The following is a 22,991-nucleotide window of genomic DNA, read 5'->3' as shown; positions in this document are numbered from 1 at the left end:
ATAGTTACACGGCAGCATGTACACTGAGTTGTAACAATACACATTCTGTGTAAATAATCTTCAAGGTCGTCTGCTTAAGTCAATTTAACTAGTCCCTGTCTCAATAGAATGATACAGATTTCATTAAAACTTCATACTGCACGCACACACACACACACAAAACCCTGATTCCTTGTTACTTTAAGCCATATTCATATATATCCATATTGAATATGCATCAGAAACAAGCCACCCTCTTTAGTATTCACAGTTGATCCTTCTAAACTATCTGTCATTGTGACAGCACATTTTTACTAAGCAGCTCTTGGATGCTTTGTATACAAGGCATCTACTTCTCACAGTCAGACACGGTAAACGGCATCACTCAAATTTCACAAATGAGGAAATATACTTAAGCCATGGAAACAACGTACATATTTATCATCAGGAAAGAAAAGAGTAAAGATTTTACTTTCAATATTCACTGACAAACTTTTCCTCCATACTAAGACTACATACATAAAATAAATTCAGTCACTGTAAATTATTCTGCCAAAAAGCACCACTAGAGAAAAACAAGCAACATCATTAGCAATGATTGGACTTTCAAAGCCCACTCCTATTTTGCAGTATAATCATTTTTAATGTTCTGTTTTTAGTGCTTACATAGCACTAAAATAAAGAAAACATAAACTATTTAAGTCATTACCTGAGAATACAACATTTGTGAAAATGTACAATTTTAATTTATGCCACTCTGTCTCACATTCTCAATGGTGTCTCTCCTCTGAAGGCCTCATCAGGCTGAGATCACCAAAATCGGTCATTTATGGACTCACAGGTGTTCTGGAAACCACTCAACGGGAGGCTGATCAGAGGAGAAATTGAGAATGCATCCTGTGCAGCCTGGGTTCCAGCACCGAGCTAGGCACCGCCAGCTGCATTTGATTTGGGACAAGCTGCCCACCTCTCAATCCCTCAGCTGCAAAAAGGAGACATTTATACCTATCGTCAAATACCTGCTTTGAAGTAAAACATGAGAAAAACAGTTTAGCCTTTGGTAGGTGTCCACTCACAGCAAGCTTGATCATTATGATGATGAGGATTACTTTTAATAAGTTAAGCTAGACCAAAAATTAGAAATCACCATAAAGGAGAAACATTTTAACTCAATAAGCATTTCCTTTTGAATGGATTGAAGAAAGTTCTAATGATTTTTTTAATAAACCAAATTTTGTCCATTAATTTTAGATTTACAGGTTTATAGACAAGTCTCCAAAAAAAGAATTAGAGGCCTCTAACCTCTGCATACTAAGAAAGTAAAGTTTAAAAAATTTATGGGGGAGAGTATACCTCAGTTGAGAGAGTATGTGCTCAGCACGCGTGAGGCCCTCAGTTCAGTCCCCAGTAACTCCATTTAAAACCTTTTTTTTTAAAAAAAAAGGAGAATTAAAGGAAAAAGATGGAGGACTACGGAATTTTTTTAGAGAATCCACTCAGATTTAAGATGGGGAAAAAATATCCATTTCTCACAGGAAATCTTGAGAACTATGTAAACCGGATCTGAGTTGCCTAGTCTTCTTTAACATTATTCGTGAATTCATATTACCAAGTCTTAAAACTACCTGATAACCCACAGTGGTGATAGTGATCATAAAACCTGCCAATGCGGATCGAACTCCAGCTAGGGCTGCTCTGTTCTGACATCTCTGTCCCTGAGGCCTCACCAGGCTGACAGCACTAAATTTTGTCATTCATGAGCATCTCGTGTAAGTCTTCCATTTGTGCTTCTCAGTCTCCTCTCACCAGCCCCTCTGAGGGAAGCACTGTTATAAACTTCCCCACCCGCAGATAAGGCCACTGAGGCACAGAAACTAAACCTGCTCCAGGTCGCATCGGCATTAAAGGACGTCTGTATTTCTGCTGTTTTGCGATTGACAAAGGAATTTGAGATATCAATACAAGATAGACTGTTAAATAATCAAGTCTGTCAGGTCTTCACCTCAAAGAGCAGATACTATAAATTCCTGATGTAGGAAGAGTCTGCCGCCACAAAATGACTCAGCTAGAAATTAATATCCAAGATGAAGCAGCGGATACACATAAATATTCACGACTGTCAACTTCACTCACGGGTCTTGGCCCTTCACTGCCTGAACCGGGGTGAAATCCCCACCCGTGTCTGGGAGGGAAGAGCGGCTCTTCCAGGTCTCACCCAGGCTTCATGGGCTGTTTCCCCCTACAGACTGTCCTAAACGATTAAAAAGCTCTCAAGATTTTTACACCAGGCAAAACTGAAAGACATTTCTGCATATGGAGCACTTTCTCAGGCTTAAACCATTTTTGTCTACACTCAGCAAGGGGGAAAAAAGAAACATGACTCTGCAAAGTCTCTTAGCCTTACCACTCACAGGAGTTGAATGATCTCAGCACAAGATGACACTTCACATTACAGGATGAGAACAAAATAAAGCCGCCCCAACAATAGGCACTCCCAGAGACAGTGCTCAGTAGTCTTCTGCACACTCACGGTTGTGCAGCCCTCACCACCATCTATTTCCAGAACACTTCATCACCCCAATAGAACACACCTGTCACTAGCAGTCACTCCACAACCCTCCTCCACCCAGCCCCTTGCAACCATCATCTGCTCTCTGCCACTGCATGAGCCTATTCTGGGCATTTCAGATCACTGAAATCAACAATATGCGGCCGTTTGTGTCTGGTTCCTTTCAATTAACGTGCTGTTATCAAGGCTTTCCCATGTTGTAGTGGTATCAGCATGTCTCTTTTCTTTTGAAAATGTTAAACTTTATTAGAAGGTGGTAAATACTATCAAAAATAGTAGAGAGGGGTATAAGGGATGGGGTTTCAAAGGGAAAAGGCCGGGTTGAGCAGTCAGGGTGGACTTCCCAGAGCAGATGGATTTTTCATATTCCCCTTTATTTATTTTTTCTTTTTTATTCACTCTTATGTCTGAATAATGTTCCGCTAAATGGAGATACTACATTTTGTTCATCCATTCAGCAGCTATATATGGACGAGGTCCAGAAGAATGAGTGTAAGTGGTGGCTAGCAAGGCCGGCATTTAAGCAAAGGGCAAGATGTGCTTTCAAAAAAAAAAAAAAAAAGCGAACAATCAGAGGCACAAGGAAATTCAGCGCGTTTCTGAGAAAGTGCATGGTTGCTTCAGTAGGACTGCCGTGCAGGGCTGTGGGGGAGAGTGACAGGAGACACAGTGAGGGAGTCACCTGAGAATATTCCCCACTGCAAGCAGCTCAGCCAATTCTCCTCCCTCATCCTGTATTTTAGAGACATTTTTGCTAGCTTTTCTCTTATTTCAAGTAACAGTACTTTAGTTACACATCTGATCATCTGCATCAGACCACATTAGCTCCAAGCCACAGAAAATCATTCACTGACCGGAGCAGCTCCAAGACATAACATTGATGGACCAGGGAGTCCTGCAACATCGCATCCTGCAGGCACAAACCACACATGTTCCCTGGTGATGTCCGGAATGTAAAAGGCATGGAAATATCTCACTGCTGCTGCACGACATCTGCCCCCAAATTGCCCCCAAATCATGCTGGCACAGCACTACTCAACCCTCACACTACCAAAAAAAAAAAAAGAGAGAGAAAAGGAAAGGAAAGGAAAGGAAAGGAAAGGAAAGGAAAGGAAAGGAAAGGAAAGGAAAGGAAAGGAAAGGAAAGGAAAGGAAAGGAAAGAAAAGAAAAAGAAAAGAATAAAGCTAAGAAAGCAAATTTAGGTTCTTCCATTGAAAACCAGCAACCATCACTGCCAGTATCTGAGCTGGAATGATCCTGACTTCAAAAACCACTGTGCAGTTACTATTCAAACGTGACAGACATATATGTATTTCACGTAGATGATATTACAGTGGGATTTTTCTTTTCGAAATTTCCAGTTGCAACATTAGCACAAGAAAGTTTATGTTTCAGTTTTTAAAAAAATCAATTATTTTCCACTTTCTTAATTTTGAACCTATTATTATTTTATAAAGGGAGCTATGCTGCAGATTATAAACCAAATATCTGGCTTCTGCAAAAAAGACCTATATGACTTCACTATTTCAGAGCAAGCTTTAATGATGCTTTCAAAAGTGGGGTCTAGGGCGCTCACTAACAGCTCTTTAAATACTGACAAAGATGTGCTATTATGTAATGCAAAGGGTCTACCTACACATCAACTCAGAAACCAAAGAAACTACACGAAATCCTTAGTTTATCATTTTAAAATATTCCTATTATTTTGAATATTAAATTTCTTAAAAGATAAGATTTTTTTTTGAGAAAGACATCAGTTGTATTAAATTTCCTCTCACCAAGAAAGCAATCTTTATCAAGAATACCCCTATGGAAATCCAAAAGACGGGACGTTTCTAGCTAAGTTAACCTACAGATCTCAACACAAGACTAAATCCTATCAAATCTCACTTGAACGAGCTCAGCAAAGTCCTGGGCTACTCTGGAACTTAGCTCTTCTTTTCCATATGTTGGCAGAGCTAAGATCATCACACAAGGCAGGGAAGGAGAGAAGAGGTAAGTCCACCTGGCGGCCTCCATCTGTTTACTTCCAGCCACAAGGTGTCGCTAGAGCGACCCCGCTAACAAGCCCTCCCCATAAGGAAATCCGGCATCCACACTGCCCCTGCGGTCCCCAAGCAGTCCCAACGCCCCTCTCCCACTGGTGGCCTCCGAGCCTGTGAATGGTCTTCTAATGACCCTCCCAGTTGGTGACACCCTCCCCCTCTTCCCTGCTACACACACACACACACACACACACACACACACAGCCAAGGCAGCCTTCCCAAAGCACAAATTTGATTACATCTCCCATCTTCAAACCCTTCAGAGGCTCCCTGGTAGAGTTCTAGCCCCACCCCCGACCCTGCTTGCCTATCATCACCTCAGTACCAGGTCCCCAGTGACCTCAGGGGCCCCGTGACCTGCTGCTACTTCCCACTAGCCTCCAGGTTCATTTTGACTGTTTGTCAAGGAAGCCTTCCTTCCCTCCAACCTCCGCACTTTGGATTAGGTGCCCTGCTGTGTTAATAGAACATTTTAATCTAAGTCAACTTCTGACACTGCTAAGCTCTCAAGAAGCAAGTACATTTTGCTTACTACTGTGGGTCCACCCCCTCTCCCCTAGGCACTCAGAATTGCGTGTCTTATGAATAAAAGAATGAAGGGGTGGGACTCAAACGGACAGGCAGAGCTGCTCTCCTAAGGGTCACTTCCTGCTGACACCATTCACTGCCTCCTCTGTGTCAGTTCTAGTAAAAACCAAGCTCCTCCAAAGCCCTCCACCGCTAGGCCCTCTCCAGTGTCCTTCAAAGCAGGGTCACCCACCACCCTGGACCACACAGGGCAGTCTCCCCGAGTCCCCACCCCACAAGCCTCCAGGCCTCTACCCGGGCTGCTCCTGCCACCTGAGTCACCCTCTTGATTCCTTCCCCTGGCTGACTCTTACTCTGTCCTCAGAACTGAATGTAGAGCCAATTTCTTCCAGGAAGTCCTCCCTGATGATGTCCTTTAGCCCTTGGCTGGCTCCATCTACAGCAGCACTGCTTGGCGACCAACTGGTATTTGTCCACCTGCTCCTATGAGACCATGACCTCTTGGAGGCCACGTGGGAAAAAGGAGTGAGGTGACAAGAGGGGTGGGAAGAGCAAACAGCAAAATCACAGCTCAAGTCCCAAATTCAAGGATTCTGTCTCAGATAAAAAGAATAAAATGTTTCATACGTGTGTCATTTGGCTATGATTTTTGTGGCTCATGGAAAACAAGAGCTTGGTGTTCAAGCCTAAAATCCAAGTTACATGCAAAGAAATGTATATATTCATATCCAAAGGAAACCAGAGTTGCTCAACAACACTTTGCAGTTAAAATCCAAAGGAACTTTGATAAAGGCAATCTCCCTCTCTCTCTTTATTTTTATTTATTTTCTTTTGGTATCATATAGTTTTAGAAGTATTTGTATAACTAAGTGTTGGCTGCAGCCTATGATTCTGCACTGGAGTGTTTGGGGCTAAGGAAGCCCAGATTACATGCACTGTGTAAATGCAATCACACCAACACAACGACAGGCGCCCTAGTGGCAGAGCTGAAGTTCCAAAGCAGAGAATCTTATGTTGGAAGACATCTCTCAGTAGAAAGTAAGAAATGCAATGTTCTGTACTCAATTTCATTCACTTTATGGGCCATTAACAGATAGTATATCTTGTCTAATGAAACCCGAAAATATATTGTCATCTTCGATTTTCTCCATCTGACTGTTTTATGTTAAATTTGGATATCAAACCCTCACTCCATACGGAAAGCTCAGGCCTACGCTGCAGCACAGTTACATCCCGTGGAAGAAAGCGGATCAAGGGAGAACTGGAGAGTTTCCCTTCAGAAGCTGCTAAGTGTGGTTTTGCACCTGTACGTCATTTACAACCACACCATCGTCAAAAGAGTAAGACCTTACATCTGTGGAGCAAAAAGCACTGCGGTGCTTCCGAACCATCAAAGAACACTGAGCTTTGTGCAACAGTCCTGAGGCACTTAAAGCGTACTTTCTCTGAAAGGCTCCGAAACTGACTCACTTCACCATTTCAGGTACAACGGGGAGGTACCGGAATTAGTAGAGAGAACATGCCCTTGAAGTCTGACAAGGCCCTGCTTGAATTCTGCTACAGCATTTACTAGCCGCTAAACGGACCAATTCCTTAACCCCTCTGAGAAGGCTTCCTAATCTTCAAAACAGGGCTGCCACCGCCCATTTGGGAGGCATGGATGTGAATGCAACACGCAAGTAGGGCGGCCGACTGGTACGTGACACGGGGCCTGGCTAGTTTCCCTCAGCTGCCCTTCTCCCCCTTTAAACTTGCACTTTTCCCCCTGGTACGGGTGAAGCCCCTGGAACAGACTGCCCAATTCTTCTGTGTATCCCTGGATACATACCTTACCCTTAGGAGGCCAGAAAAACAACTGCCTCCTCCCCAGTCACTATCAATATTCTTAAGAGTCTGGGTTTTTTTAACTCTATGTTTCAGGGAGACTATTCCAGAATTGTTCAACCACCTTTCTCCAGGTTGGCTCCTCTCCCAGCGCCCATCCCTTCTCACTTCAAATCTTCTGTCTGATTGCCTTTTGTTCGTGGGAAAGAGAGTCCGCTAGGGTGCGGACTCCCGAGGCCTCCCTCCCTTCCTCACAGGAGAGTGTGACTACATTCTTCCAACTCCCCACTGCGACTCCAGCTTCTGAGGAGTTTCCCCTTGTGGACCCTGCAGCCTCTGGATGGTCCCAAGATGCGCACACGTGGCCAAAACCCTCCCTTCAGATTTCTTCCTGGGTGGCCCTGCCCACCCCCCAGAACCTTAAGGATAAATGCCATTCCTCTGAAAATCACAAACGCCGCTGACTGACACACCAAAGCTGCATGGTCTGGGCTTTCCTCCAAACCAGGCACAGCCCTGCCCCCACCAGCCACAGTCTGCACCTCTTGAGATGAGCTGATCCACTTGCACGGCTGTGAACACCAGCTAAGAATGACGAATCCTAACGTGTATCTCTAGTCCGGCTCCTTCACCTGAGCCCCAGGCTCATAGACCCGAGTGCCTCTTGGAAGTCCTAACTTGGATGACAAATGGCATCTTAAAAATGCCTTATGTCAAAAAAAAAAAAAAAGCCTTATGACCACCATTTACTCTAGACTTCGATTCCTGGCAGGTACCTCCCAGGATCCCCATTTTAGTAACAGCCCCATCACCCACCTAGGTTTTTGAGGTCACATTCAATTTCCACTGTTCCCTCCACCTGGCCCTGCCCTGGAATCAGTCTTGTCATTTCTGTCGCTAAGCCAGTCTCAAGTCTGGTTCTGCAGGGAGCACGGATGGAAAACGTTAAGCTCACAGCAAGGTGCACTGAGTCACAGTCCTCCGATGGGAGTTCCCTGGAGGGATAGGCATCTCCTGCTGCCGGTCACCTCAGAAGGCACTGGATTCTCACAAAGAAGGACCAGGAGAAGGGACTCAAGGATCTCCCGTGGTCTGAGCTTTGAAGGGCCTGAGGTTTGGGGGAGCTCCAAGTTAGCTGACACTCATGTCAGTGAGTAGATGAGGATGGTAGGAACCCAGGCAAGTCTGTTCTCGCTCCGACCCCTTTTCTCTCGGGAGCCACGGGAAAGGCCTGTTTCCAGGGCACAGACCAGACATCAGAGATCCCAGCCTGCATTTGCCTACCCAGACAGCCTAGACTCCTACTTGCGACTCTTACTTTTGTTCTGTTCCCCCCCCCCCAGAATGTGATGGACTCTTTCAGAAAGTCTGGACTGTCTCAAGCGAGACCAAGTCAGTGAAGGATGAAGTGTCCACATTTGGACCAGAGCATGAAAGGAGAAACAAGGCCTCATGTCCAGTATGACAGTGGTGGCCAAACCCTTCCCCTGGGTGAGATGAAACAGGGTCGGGTGAGAATGCAAGGTCCCTTCACGGCTGACAGGGGTGTTGGAGACTCACTACCGCAAAATAACGACATGGCCGTCAGTGGTGGACATCAGCTGCAACAGACACAGAGTCAGCTATTAACTGCCAAAAAGGGGTAAAAGTAAAGGCCGGTGCAGGGAGGCCTGCACGGCTGCTGAGGCAAACCACAGACCCGGCTCTGAATACCCACTGGCTGAAGAAGAGAGGAAGCTACGGTCACCTTTAGCGGTCCCTGTGTCCACCAGATCCAAGTGAACCAGCTCCTTAGGACAAGGCAATGTTTTCCTGATACTTAGAAAAACCAGCCTCATAAAGGGAACAAAAGAGTGGCATGGTTTTAGACCCGCTTCTGCCCCTCTATGAATGCAAAATAAAGTAAATGGCTCTGGGAAGGTGAATGCAAAAATAAAACCAAAAAAACAAAAAACTGGTGACTGCTTCCTCCAACAGAGTCCACTGCAGCTGCTCACCCCCGAGCCGGCCACTTCCTCACCAGTGACCGCCGGCCAGGAAGCGCCGTCACGCACGTCACACAGCGACAGCCAGGAACCGTGTGCCGAGCACGTTTGTGTAAAAGCCAGAATCAAGCAAGGTGCTGCAGATTTTGACTTTCCAAGTTTAAATACTCCATGAAAAAAATCCCTCAGCAGCTGCCTAAATCAATTCGCATCTCTCTTCTTCAAAACAAATAAACAAAATTAGTAAGAGAGCATTTGTTACCAAATATAAGGAGGAACAAACAGGTTCCTCAAAGCAAGGACTTTAACAGGTATCAAACTCCAGTGGGTGATGTGCTAACAGAGCAAAAATTTCAAAAACTAGAAAATAAGAAGATGACTAGGATAATATATGAATCATGGCAACTGTTAAGTTTTTGCTTTTTAAAGCGATGGAGACAGCACAGAGGGCGATCTGGCTATTCCAATGCAGGGTGTGCACAGCCCACATTTTCAGACCCAACAACATGCTCACAGGGTGGTATAAGAGAAAAAGGAAAATAGAAAAAGGAAAAGAGGAAAAGCGAAAATAAGAAACACACAAGAACAAAAATAACTGACAGCATTTGCAAGAAATTACGTGAGTGTGATGAGGACAGAGACGCGGGGACGGTGAGACCCACCCTCACCTCCTGATCCAGGGAAGGCAGGGGCCTGAGGGGAGCGGTGTTGCTGGGGGACCCCAACGTGGTCAGCGCCCCAAGCCAAAACTTCACCTAGTTGCGTGTAGACAGCTTTTGGGCTACAAAATGTGTTCACATTTCAAGCTGGACAATGTTACTCACTCCCACCAAGAGGAACAGGGGAGAATTAGGTTCTGCTCCTGAACCAAAGCATTGTTTAAAAAAATTAATGACTGTGCAATAGTAAAAGTAACTATGGAGTAAAAGTGACTGGAGGAGAACGTGCTTGACCCGAGCTCACTGGCCGCATTATCTCACTGACGTTCAGATGCTGGCTGAGCCCTTGTGGTACCAAAACAGACAGACCCACAAGGAGGGAGGTTTAATGCGCTGCTGTATTTTGATGCCTGGAGCCATGCCTGGTACACGAGGTTCTGGGTAAACAATGGTGACAGTGTCAACCACTATGGGCTAAGCACACATCCAGCTACTCCACCAAATCCCAAGGGCAGACTTCAAAAGGCAAAAACAATCTGGCATTCTCTGGTGGGTCTGCAGACTCAAAGCCAAGCAGTTGCTGAGCAAAAATGTCACCAGTGCCTCCTTTGACAAAAGAGGAGGCACTGGCCTGGGGGCTGGTGCAGGGCTCCGGGCTTCCACTGCTCACCCACCAGTCTGTCCAGGGCGAGAAGGTGGTCCCTACTTACATTGCACCGATGCACCTACCTTGAATGACGCCTTGGGACTCAACAGGAGGTGACAGGTGAGGTGAACGGAGCCAGCCTTGGTGTAGCACGGTTCTGGCAGCTATGCCCTCAGCAGTGCCCAGTTTCCTAAACCTGACACCTCATCTCCAAGGAGCAGAAGGGTAGTGTGGGCATGTAGATCACAGGACCATGTGAGGACAAGTACAGATCATGGCCACGACATGCCTCTCCCCTTCCTTAAGCCATAGAGGAATGTCCGGGGAGGAAGTGAAAATTAATCCAGAGCCCGCCAGGCACCACACGCAGGTGGGACACGGATCCCCTGTGTCTGTCATTCACAGGACTGGTGTGGATTTTCTTTTTATCAATTCTCTGGCATCTTCTCCTCCATCTTACCAACAACAAGAAAGGAGAATCTGACCTTAGAATCAGACAATCACAGAGCCCCTCCTGCACAGCGGGCCCGGCAGCACGTGTCATGTCCTCCGACCGTCACCTGTGGGACCGCCATGAATGCTCTCGAGACTCAAGGCCCGAGACCGCAGGCCGGGGGGGACACAGCTCCCCTCAATCTCCCCAGTAAAGGGGGACCACCTCTCGGCAAAGACATCTCACCCTCTTCTGCCCGAGGGACAGCTTGAAAGATACACAGGGAAACATAGTAGAGGGTGAGGGGGTAGGCAGCCCAGAAGAGCTCGTCTGCCCTTCCAAGGCAGAGTGGGGCCTTTGACATAATCACAGGGACAAAGTGAGGACGAATTTTTCCCTGCTCTGTTCCATTCTCCGTGACACGCCTTTCCCTGCACAAGGAGCTCATTCGGATGCCCCTGGCAGTGTTTCTGATGTCCTAAATTGGCATGGTGGCTGTCAGGCAGGGGAGAGGGCCTGAGCCGTGCTGGTGCTGGGCCTGGGAGGCAGGAGACACCGGCTCCACCCCGAGCTCAACCAGCACCTCGTTCTGCGTCTCGGGAATCAGAGTCTCATCTATAAGCAAAGGGATGAAACTGTCCCAGGACAGGCTGTCCAACAGGAATGAAATGAGAGTCATGTAAATAACGTTTCCCAGTTGCCACGTTTAAAATGTAAAAAAAAAACAAAAAACAAGTAACTGATTTTAAGAGCAGACCTTACTTATTCTACTGTATGTAAAATACTATCATTTTGACATGTAATCAATATAGAAAGTAACAAGATAGTTTATATTCTTTTTACTAGACAAGTTTCTGCGTCTGATGTGCATTTGACCTACAGCACATCTCAGCTCAGACCAGCCTCCTCCCCAGCACTCCTAACATCAGTGGCTGTGGCTACTCTATTGGACAGCAACTCCAGGGGTCCCACCAAGTTTCCTGGCTGGAAAGGGGGAGTAAGTGTCCACACTAACCCTAAAAGTATCTCTCTGAAACAAAAGCAGATTTACTTTTAAACGTCTGAAAGCCGGCGGGCTGCACCTCCTTCCCGCCTTGGCTACAAGACAGCCCTCCTCCTTGCTGATCCCATTCTGGATGTAGGGAAGCAATCTTTCACACAGCCAGGGTGGCCCGGCCTTCAGGTTGACTTGCCTGCTGTCTGTGTCCAGTCCCACGATGTCCTCCTACTCAAATAGGATGTAGAGGAGGGGGGTCTTCTCCCCAGAATTTTCGGGGGCCCCATCCAGCCACTTGGACTTGGGCAAGATGAAGAGTGACTCAGTGACGTTGTCGATCCTCTTCTCCACCACCCTGCAGTCCTCGTAGATTGAAGGCCACGTCGGTGCGCGGCTGCTCGGCCACCTCCCCATGCAGCACAAAAGACAAAGAGCTGAGAGTCGTAGAGCGTGGTGCCATACAGCTCCTCTGTGCGTGGAGCTTCTAGAAGGTCTCGGCCAAGAGGCAGTTGGTAATGGTGACAAGGCCCACGACATTGCGGTGGGTCTGGGAGTCACTCCATCCATTCTCGGGCACATAGTGATACCTATAGTAGATACAGAGTGCCCACTGGGAGCCGCACGGGCTGATTTGGCTCACCAAGGGGATTCCATTATAGATGCAAAAGAAATTCTCTAAGATGATCCCCACGGGTTGGACCACAACGGGGAGAGTCTGGTGGTCCTCAGTACACTGCACGTAGTCAGGGGCGCTCATGTTGCAGTCCCTGCCGAGAAGGGAGTGTAAATCGATGTACATACTGTGCTGTGGGCTGCGGGCCTCACTGGGTTGCAGCGACCTGGTGTGCACCATCCAGAAGGCAAGGGAAGTCCAAGCGAATCGTGGATAAGTTTGTCCTCAGCGTCTGCACATGGCTACTGAAGCTCAGATCACATTACCCAGCTTTTGGTCTAGGCTTCCATCCCCTGCAGAAAAGGGTCATTTCTTATTTTCTGTTTCCAACCACCTAGGCAGGCCCTGATGCAGTCGGTGCTCAAAACTGCTGAATAAAGGAATGAATAAAGGAACTGCTTCCCCACCCCTCAGCAGGATATAATGCAAAGAACCATAGTAGGATCAAAATATCTGGATTTCAACTCCAATTTATTTGAACTCCTAAGGTGCAGAATAATGGGTAAGAAAACTTGCTTTGGGGAGGAGGGTACAGTTCAGTGGTAGAGCATGTGCTTAGCATGTTCAAGGACCTAGGCTCAATCCTCAGTACCTCATTTTAGAACAATGAAACAAATAAATAAACTTAATTAACCCCCTCAAAAAATATTTTCTCAACTCAAAATTCAAAAAAAAACCCACCTTGCAATTGACACAACATTGTAAACTTGACTATAATTCAATTAAAAAAAAACTCCTTGCCTTACAAGAATATATCTGGATTATGGAATTATGCAGATGTAAAATGCCTAGGGTACCACCTGCATAAGAAGAAGGAACTGTACAAGTGTACTATCCCTCATTTATGAGCTATTTTTCCTTTGGGGAGGTTATAACCTCTCAGAGATATTTTTCTCATATTAAAAAAAAAAAAGAAAATATTACCTGATTCTCCATACTGCTGAAGAATCAGATAACCCTATGAAAGCATCTGAACCACAGAGTTTATTCAATAAATGTTTGTTGAATGAATGAATAAACAAGCAAAGTGAATGCTGCTCCCTGCCACAGACCATCATAATGGTACTGCTTGGAAATGCCAAGCCCACGTTCCACCCAAATCTACACTAACCACGTGGTTGACCTGGGCAGACCTGTGTGCTTCTCTAAACACCAGTTTATTCATAAATAGAAATGAGGGCAATAACACAAACCTAAAAGGGTTAGTGAGTCACGAATGAATAGTACCCCAACTTTGCAAGATGGAACCATTAAAGAAAATTGGACAAAGAGTCCATAGGCCCTCTCCATATTATCTCTTACAACTACATGGGAATCTACATTACATCTAAAAATAAAAAGTCTAATATTTTAAAGAGGCTATTGTGTTTAAATGAGCTCACTGTCTCAAATAAGGAACACACAGTACAATTAAGACAATGCGCAGCCCATGAGATGCACTCAGTAAATAGTCCCACTGAACCCACTGGTCCCTCCAACTTCAGAGCATGAGGATGTGTCCTCGTGGCCAGAGGCCACTGCACCTGAAGTTAACAAAGCTAATGGTCCCCACTTTCAAAAGCCCCTGCCACCAACCTAGGTCTAATTTTGTATTTGTAATTATTTTTCTTTTTATTAAATAGAAATCCCCAATTGCACAGCCTTCAGGTCACCAAAACCTGACCACAGAGATCATGATGGCAACCCTCCTTGGTGAAACAATAAAATGAAGAGCCATTTCCACAAGACCTCTGTGTAAATCTACTAGGGAACTTCATCCTGGACTGAGAGGAAGAGGACTGGGGAGGAGGGGGAAATCTGAGGCACACAGACCCATGGGCCACCTGTCCCACGATGGACATTACACTCAACCCTCACCCTCCAGGAACTTCAAAATACACACAGACAGAGTGCTGTGGACAATATATATGTATTTTTAAAGAAATTCCGACTCTCTAGCAGGTCTTGAATCTACAGAGACACAAATGGCTTATGTGTATAATGTTTCACAAAAGCCTTAAAATATTACCACCCCAACTTGACACATTAAGAAACTAGGGATAGAGGTTTATCACATTGTGCAAGATTAGAGAGATGCCACATCAGACACCGTATTTAAACCCAACCTTTGCTCCAGTGCTCACACAAGAAAGTGTGACATACTGCCCCTTTCCTGCCCTCTCCCTGCAATCAATCTCTGAAGAGTCTTTTCTGTGCCACGTGGAATCACAATCACATCAATTTACCACAAAGAGCTATGTGACTCCTTGGAGGACGTGTCAAAATCTAAAGGGTTGGGATGGGAGGAGAGATTTGCATTTTCTGTTTCTCAAAGGAAACATGGCTTTAAAAGAAACTGAAAAGCACTTATCTAGTCTAAGCCCTCATTGTGCAGAGAAGGAAATGGAGGCTCAGAAGAGATGAGGAAAGGGACTTATTAACAAATATTGCCTAAGTGCAGCACCAAGCCAGCCCTGGGCCCTTCTGGGGGAGTACCTGGAAGGCCCAGGAGAATGACTGTTAGAAAAAGGAAAGAGAAGAAGCATACAAGGCCCTGTCTCTATACCACCATACCATGAAGTTCCACCAAATTATCCAGTATGGGTGCAGCCAACATTTAGGTGGGCTAAACAGGTTATAGAAACCTGGAAGTCTCAACCATAGTGGAAATTCCAACTTTTACTGTTTTCTTCCAAGTTCAAGCATCAGTTCAGTGGGCGCTCCATACGAGGGACTACACAAGGCCTGGAGTCCTCCCAAATACAGATCTCTATTATCACGTGTGCACACCACACACAGGCCCACCAGAAGAAAAACGCCCACACATAAGATGGAATTACTGAAACAGAAAAGAGCCAACCAGCATATATTGCTAGCAAAAACGGTGCTGCTAGAAATAGACTCATGGACATAGAAAGCAAACTGTTGTTAGCAGGCAGGAAAGGGAGGATTAACAGATACACATTAATAAATATAAAATAAATGACAAGGACCTACTATATAGCACAGGGTACTATTTTCAATTACTTGTAATGAGTTGTACTAAAAACAATCTGAAAAACATTTATATACATATGCATAAGCTTATAACTGAATCTCTGCTGTAAATCTGAAGCTAACATGGTAAATTGACTACACTTCAATAAAAAATAATTTTATATAATAAGTAAAAATAAAAGCAACGCCATAAAAAAAAAGTAAAAGAACACGGTAATCCCCTTAGCTGTAGGTGGTGGAGAACTCTGCAAGCACCAAGTCCACTCGAATACTCCAGCACTGGCGGTCACTCATTCTAACCATCAGAGAATCATTTGGCTTCTAGGAGGTTACTTTTCTCTTCAGTGAAAGGCTACAGTTGCATCTAACGATGTATTGAACCTCATCATTCACAAACCCAAGAATTAATGAGGATTTCCCATAGGCCTGGCTCTGGATAGATGAAAAGATAGGGTCCCAGATATATTCATGTGTAGAAGAAGTTTATGCCATAAAGACATTAATTCTTCCTGCTTTGATAGACAGATACATTGCAATTCTGATTAGAATTCCTTCTAGATATTTCATGGAATGTAACAAGTTAATTTATGGTCAGGAACAGCCAAGAAACTTCTTTAGAACCACCACTGGGAAGGGGTGGATAGGTCATGCATTTCAACTGGTCTTTCTGATGTGATGAAAACGTTCTGGAATAATAATGGTTGCACAAATGTGAATATGCTAAAAGCTGATGAATTGTAACATTTAAGTGGGTGGACTTCATGGTGTGTGAACAATATCACAATAAAGCTGTTATATGAAAAAATCCTTCTTGCCAATTATTTTTCCCTCTATACTACTAGTCTGTCCCACAATTTAAGAAAAACAAAGAAAAACAAAACAAAACAAAACAAACCAGATTTTGCCAGGAGCTCTTTAGGAGTGCAGTGTCACTGGGTCTCCAACGCCTCGGGTTGTGCTGTTCCTGTTAACACACAATAGCTGGGCTGGACTAGTTAGGGACTATAAGTACCTTTTTAAGATCAACGGTCTCACGTTTCACCCTGGGAGAGTGAAGGATGGAGGATGAGACAGCCTCATGCCTTCAGCTCATTTTTAACTGAACAAAGCCCTGCTTTCACCACTGTAATTCCTCTCAGTATAAAAACACGTTACATCAACAAGCACCGCCATCATAACACCTGAAAGAGTTCAAGGTACTTACCTGGGGCAGAAATACTGATCAAGGAGACAGACGCTCCCTCAGCACTGCTGCTCCATTTTCCCGACTCCATCAGGAGAAGCTGGGCGTTACAGCCGCGGGCTCTCAGCCCAGGGAGCAGCACCCACGCCGCTAATCTCGACCTCAGGGATCGGGAAACGGAGAGGAAGGCAGCCCCGGTGTCGCGGGGCAGGGAGAGCGGGGTGGGGGACGCGGGCTGCAGCCCCGCTCGGAGGCCAGCCCAAGCCCCAGCCCAAGCCGCCCGCCCCGTCCGGGTGTGCAGACCTCGCCCACCCGGGACACAGCCCGCCCAGTGGTGGGGACGGGTCGGCGGCCAAGGAGAGGAAGCCCGGGAGGAGAGGACTCGCGGGCGGGAGAGGGGAAGGGGACGCCAGCCGCGGACTGAGGGGAGCCCGGCTGGGCCAGAGGCGGCAGGGGCACACCTGGCCCTGGAAAGCTGTGGCCGGGGCGCCGGGCAGGTGACGCGGGCAGAGGGGCCTGGCCCGAGCAATCCAGCTGAACACACGCTGACTGGCGCCCTGGGGGGCTGTGACACGCCGACCGCCCTCCCGCAGCCGCCTCACCCCTTTCCCGATATCCCCTCACCTTGCACTTCCACAGCCAGAGGCCCCGGCCCCAGGCAGGAGCCAAAGGCCTACAGGGCGACAGAGCTGAGAAGCCATTGGGGCCGATCCCCGGCTCGGAGCTGGAACTTCCAACCCGCGGTCCAGCTGGCAGCGACTGCGCATGCGCAGGAGGGCCATCGATCTGCTCTGGGTCCTGAGAGAGAAGGGGAACCGAGGGAGGGAGAAGAGGGGAGGAGAAGGGGAGGAGGGGATAAGTGGAGGGAGACACATGGACAGGAGGAGCAGAGAGAAGGCAGTTATCTGGAATTGGGAGGGGAGTAGCAGAGATGGGGAGAAAGCGTTTTACCTCTTGGGGCATCCCGAAGGAGGCAGCAGTCCTGCCTATACACCCTTCTCTAACCCGTCATTGCCCACAGCTCATATTTTACGTCCCTGGCCCAGCCCTCCAGCTAAGGTCTCTGCAGAAACCTTACGGGTATCACACCCGTTGCCCCCACAAGGAGCTAGGTTTACTGTTGCTCCGGGAACCAAGCACCCGCAGGTGTTGTTTCTCAGAACTACCTTGGGAAGAGTACATATTCCCCTTTTACACGCTGGGAAACAGGCAGGCACGATCTCTGCCTTAGCTCCACTGTCCCAAGTGTTGGGCTGGCAGGGAGCGGGAGGTAAAATGTCAGAGCCCCAGAAGGAGCAGACTGCCTGAGTGTTGGTGTATAGTCCCCATCCCTCCTGGGTAAACCACACCCCAACCTCTGGGAATAATCAAGGGCTCACGGTAGGCCCCTGTGTGTGGGAGAGCTGCCCTCAGTCCCAGTACCCAGCTTGCTAGGTAGGTGGAAGTGTTATTGAGTCCAAATTCATTCTCCTCAGTGCAGGACAGGCCAGTAAGTTGGGAGACCAAGTGTTGGGGCATGGAATAGCAAGTTTCTGTAGACCTAGATGGCAAACTAATGTCCTAGAAAACCATCTCCCCAAGTCAGAATTCAGGCTGCTTTCCTATGTGCTTGGTTTTTGCAAACTTCTTGGTGTAGGAATTCCTTCTTGTTACAATCCTTTGTTCTTGCAGCTATCTCCCGGGGTCAGATCCCTGTAAACCTCCAACAAAACAAACGTTATTTTCTATTCTGCAACTTGTTATCTTTATATGATTGGAAAAGTGTTAAATACCCTTAAAGGTCAGAGCCTTCCGAATAGGCTCTCCTGTATATTTTAGGCTCTAGGCAACATTGTTTTACAAGCAAGATGAAGCCTAGGAGACAGAGCACAGGGTTAAAGTCAAAGGAACAGATCTAATATGGAGTCAGATTTCTTCTTTTCTATTACTGTGGCAGAAGCCACTTGAGGATTTAAGTCCCTTTAAGTTAAAAATAAGTAAAACTTTAAAGGAATTTACATACATTGGTGGGAACGTGCATAGAATATCTGGAACAGCACACAAAGGATTGTAAACATTGGCATCTCCAGGGAGGCGTGTAAGAACAGAGGATGAGGGAAAACTTCTTTCACTTGAGTATTTTTTGCTCTGTTTGAATTTTTTTATCCATATGCATATATTTCTTTTTCAGTTAAAATAAATGTGTAATGGAGCAATGGAGTAACTAGCTCAGCAAATACAGCAGCCATAGACTCACTGAGTCATCACTTTTGATTTAAGCCAGGAAGCATTGTTTGTCTCTCTCTTATGTGTCCAGTGTTGTTTTAAAACTTCTTTTATATATTTTTTTTATAAAATAATAACATGCTATCCCTCACCCCTGCCCAGGGCTGGTGGAAAACCAACTGAGTCTTTATTGAGTTGTTTTCCAAGGAGTAGAGATGAGTTATAAACAGAACACAACTTCAGGGCAAAACAGGCGGAGTGGTTTTCCAGCAGGCCAATAGCGCTGACCGGTTTTCAATATAGGTGCACAGAGGCTGAGAGAGAAAGCCTCCAGGACCCTACAGAAAGCTGCCCAAAGTGCCTTCCCCATGGCACTACTGAAATAGGAAAGAAGAAATCTGAATCCATATTAGATCTGTTCCTTTGACTTTAACCCTGTGCCCTGTGTCCTAGGCTTAGTCTTGTTGTTTCTGCACCTTTTGTGAAACAATGTAGCCTAGATCCTGAAATATACAGGAGACCCTATTCTCAAGGCTCTGACTTTGAAGGATATTAACACTTTTCCATTCGTATAAAGATAACAAGATACAAAATAGAAAATAACATTTGCTTGTTGGAGGTTTACAAGGATCTGACCCAGGTGAAGAGCTGCAAGAACAAAGGATTCTAACAACAAAGAATTCATACACCAAGATTGCAACAACCAAGCATTCCCGCTTCCCCTTTTTAATATAAGAGCCTGAATTCAGATTTGGGATGATGGTTCTCCAGGACATTGGTCTACCATCTTCTCCGCTGGCTTTACAAATTTAAGCCGCTCTTTCTTGCCCCAAATCCTTGTCTCCTGTTGTGTTGGCCTGTAATACACGAGTAGAACAAGCCTGGACTCGGAAACACAAACATACATTGAAAGTACGCATTTGGTATATTAAATGACATGCTTCCACTCGTATTCCTGAGGTTATCTTCTCTTGACCACTCCTACTATATTTTTGAAAAACCTGTCATGTGGACACAATTCCATCTCTAGCCACTACCCTTCCAGGTAAGAACTGATGCCAAGAAGGTAATGAAAGTTGCTAGAAGGTATTACCTCGCCAAAAAAGAGCAGAAGTGGGTTCTGGCTGATGTTCAGGAGCAGGCCGGGGCACCTGACCAGATGTCATAAGTACGGATAGACATCTGGGCACCAAAGGAGAAGCTTCTAAACTTCCATGAGGGACTTGTTGGATAGGAAGGAACAGTCCCAGACTATAGTTCTGATCCCACCACGAGCTTCCTGGGCAAGGCTGGGCAAGTTATTTAAATTCTCTAGACCCGTGCTGTCCAACACGGGAGCCACCAGCCACATGCAGGATTATGATGTTATTCTGTAGCCAGACAGAATGATAAATAAACACTTTATTGCAAAGGGTCAGCAGGTATAATATTTAAAAACATTATTGGTTATCTTGCCCTAACAAGTTATTTTTGTATGTCTAGATTTCTGTGGTTTGTAATGCCTGCAACTAATGATTCCCTTACAGTGAGGTATTTTGAAATTATAAGTTACTGGACACAGTACACTCATATCACAGTTGAAAAAACTGATCCAAATAAGCAAGGTGATCTGACTTATTAGTTATGAGCAGGGGCTCTGGGGCCAGCCTGCATAAGTATTAATTCTCACTCTCCCTCCAGGGAGTTCTGTGTGAATCTTGGACAAATTATTGTTGTTGTTGTTGTTGTTGTCGTTGTCGTTGTTATTATTTGTGCCTCTTTTTCCTTACCTTTTAAATAGCGAGGAATATGTTGACTCTATCCCCTACAGTGTTGGCAGGATTAAATGAGTAAACGTCTGTGCTGCCCACTTCCTGGGTTTCAGCATTCTCCAGGCAATCAGTGCCAAACGCAGTGGCATTCTCCACTGTCTTCGTCAGTCTGGGATTCTGTAACAAATTACCGTGGGTCGGGTGGCTTAAACAACCAGCATATTCCTTACGGTTTGGAGGCTGAGGCTTTCAAGGTCAGTGTATCTGGGAGAGGATTGCCAGCTCGAAGATGGCTGTCTTCCCACTATCTTCATGGCCCAGAGAGGAGAGAGAAGCAAGCACTTTGGGGCCCTGTATAAGAACACTAATACCATTCATGAGGGCTCTACTCTCATGACCTCATTTTATCCTACTAATCACCTCCCAAAGGCCCCGCCTCCCTGTACCATCACCCTGGGAGATGAGGTTTCGACAGATGGATTTTGAGGGGATGCATTCAGTCCACACATCGGCTAACTCTCCCAAATATGCAGTCATCAAACCTGTAGCTAATTTCAAAATAATGTTTATATCTCTCTACCCATTTCCATTCCTACATCTACTAACACTGAAGCCCTGTTACATTTTATTTCTTATTTTCCTTGTAGAGGTTTAATTGATTCCTCTAACTCCAAGGCTTCACTCGCTCCAGTCTGCTTGACAGCCCTGCCAGGTAGGTCTTCCTTAAATCACCTTCCCACTTCACCTGGTTGTTTTTTAGCGGTAAATGTCAGAATTCTCTCCACACCCGATCCTACACCTTTAATCCCTTACACTACCGCTCACTATGTTATTTTTCTATTACCACTGTAACAAATTCCCATAAGCTTAATAGCTTAAACTAGCACAGAATTTTCAGCTTATGGGTGTGTAGGTCAGAGATCCAACACAGTTCTCATTGGGCTAAATTCAAGGTACCAGCAGGATTCCTTTCTTCTAGAGGGTCTAGAAGAGGATGTTTCCTTTTTTTTTCCCCCAGTTTACAGAGGTCACCCACCTTCCATAGCTTGTGCCCCTCAACTTCCTCCATTTTCATGGTCAGCAGCCTTTCTGAACATTGCTCCATCGCTACACCTCCCTCTGATTTTAAACTCAGCTGGGAAATATCCTCCATTTTAAGGACACCTGTGATTACATTGGGCCCACTTGGACAATCCGGGCTACTCACCCTATTGTCTCATCTCAGGATCCCCTTGTCCCACCCCACTCAGGCAGTATGTATGTGGCTGTGACATTCACCTTGTGTAACATTTTCTCTCATGAGCAATTTATGGTTCAAGGCACTTATAAGTGCCTTTTCGTTTTTCTTCCTTATCCTTTCTACATTCAGTTTGTCTGGTGAGATTATATGAATCCTTTTTATTTGTGCCCCTGCACTAATCTTTAATAATGTATCATGGGTTTAAAAGGCTAACTAATAGACAATTTAGGAGACAGAAATCCTCTAAGATTTTTATCCTAAAATATCTGTCATCCCTTTTGCCATGTACAGTAACATGGCACAGGTGGCTACCCTGTGGCTGGGGAGGGACATGATTCTGCCATCACACTCCTCTCATTCTCACCAATGTGCTGATCAACTAACCAAGGACCTATGCTCTCCACTTCACTCACTTCCTCCTCCTTTCCATTGACTATCCTGTTCCCACCGCTTCCTTCATTCACCACATCAGGATTTCATGACCACATTCTTCTCTAAATGAAATGGGTATCTTGCATCGAATGTCTGACAGCTGTTCTTATTGTATATGCACACACTGTCCTACACATAATCCCGTCCATCTCTTTATTTTCCTTGAATCATCCAGAAGAATCAGTTCCATGATGATGATGACGATAGTGACAATGATGACAGGGGCCTCTCAAGGATTCTGATAAAGAGGGAATCGATAAAGGGAGGGAATCATTGCAAAATTGCCCCAGAAACAGGCTTAAAGGTAAATAACTCTTATAGTGTTTAATGAAATTGACTAATATTTAACTATTTTTAAGACTTTATATCACTGAATTTAAAATTTTAACGGGAATTTTCATTCACCACTAACCAAGATTCAACTCTAGGACCAAAATCTAAGGATTTCTGTCTTCTAAAAAATTGCCCACTAGCCTTTTAAACACGTGATCCTTTTAAAAAGTTTAGTGCTGGGCTGACAATAAGCAGGATTCATATAATCTCACGAGACACAGTGAATGTGGAAAGACTAAGAAATAAAAACAAAAAGCCATTCATAACGTCTTGAACTTTACGTTGCTCATAGGAGAAAATGTTTGCCAATGTGAGTGTCACATCAACATGCTGACTGAGTGGGATGGGGAAGCTGATCTTCCTCATCAGTCATTTATGCTGATTTGTTAGATGCCAAAACAGTTTCCTCATTGAAATTGCTTCTAACAAATATGGAAGAATTTAGGTTCTACCAAAAGCAGGCTAAACATTTTCCCCTGCTTTCAGGTCTCTGGACTGAATGTCCCCACAAGAAGGACATGATTATGTTTCA

At 45.5% G+C, this 22,991-nt stretch overlaps 1 protein-coding gene across 1 annotated transcript in view; it reads right to left on the bottom strand.

Moving 5' to 3' along the window:
* LOC140699570 (uncharacterized) overlaps positions 1 to 20,489 on the bottom strand; it is a 40,647-nt gene extending 20,158 nt beyond the window's left edge. The window contains exons 1-2 of the mRNA XM_072972225.1: positions 20,473 to 20,489; positions 17,123 to 17,296 (exon numbers count right to left, since the gene is read on the bottom strand). Of these exons, the coding sequence (XP_072828326.1) occupies positions 17,123 to 17,280 (158 nt within the window). The 5' untranslated portion in view covers positions 17,281 to 17,296; positions 20,473 to 20,489. The remainder of the gene's footprint in view (positions 1 to 17,122; positions 17,297 to 20,472) is intronic.
* Between the last annotated feature and the right edge of the window lie 2,502 nt (positions 20,490 to 22,991).

Source organism: Vicugna pacos, chromosome 11 (genome assembly GCF_048564905.1).
Source record: "Vicugna pacos chromosome 11, VicPac4, whole genome shotgun sequence".
NCBI lineage: Eukaryota > Metazoa > Chordata > Mammalia > Artiodactyla > Camelidae > Vicugna > Vicugna pacos.
This window is presented reverse-complemented; position numbering and strand designations above follow the sequence as displayed.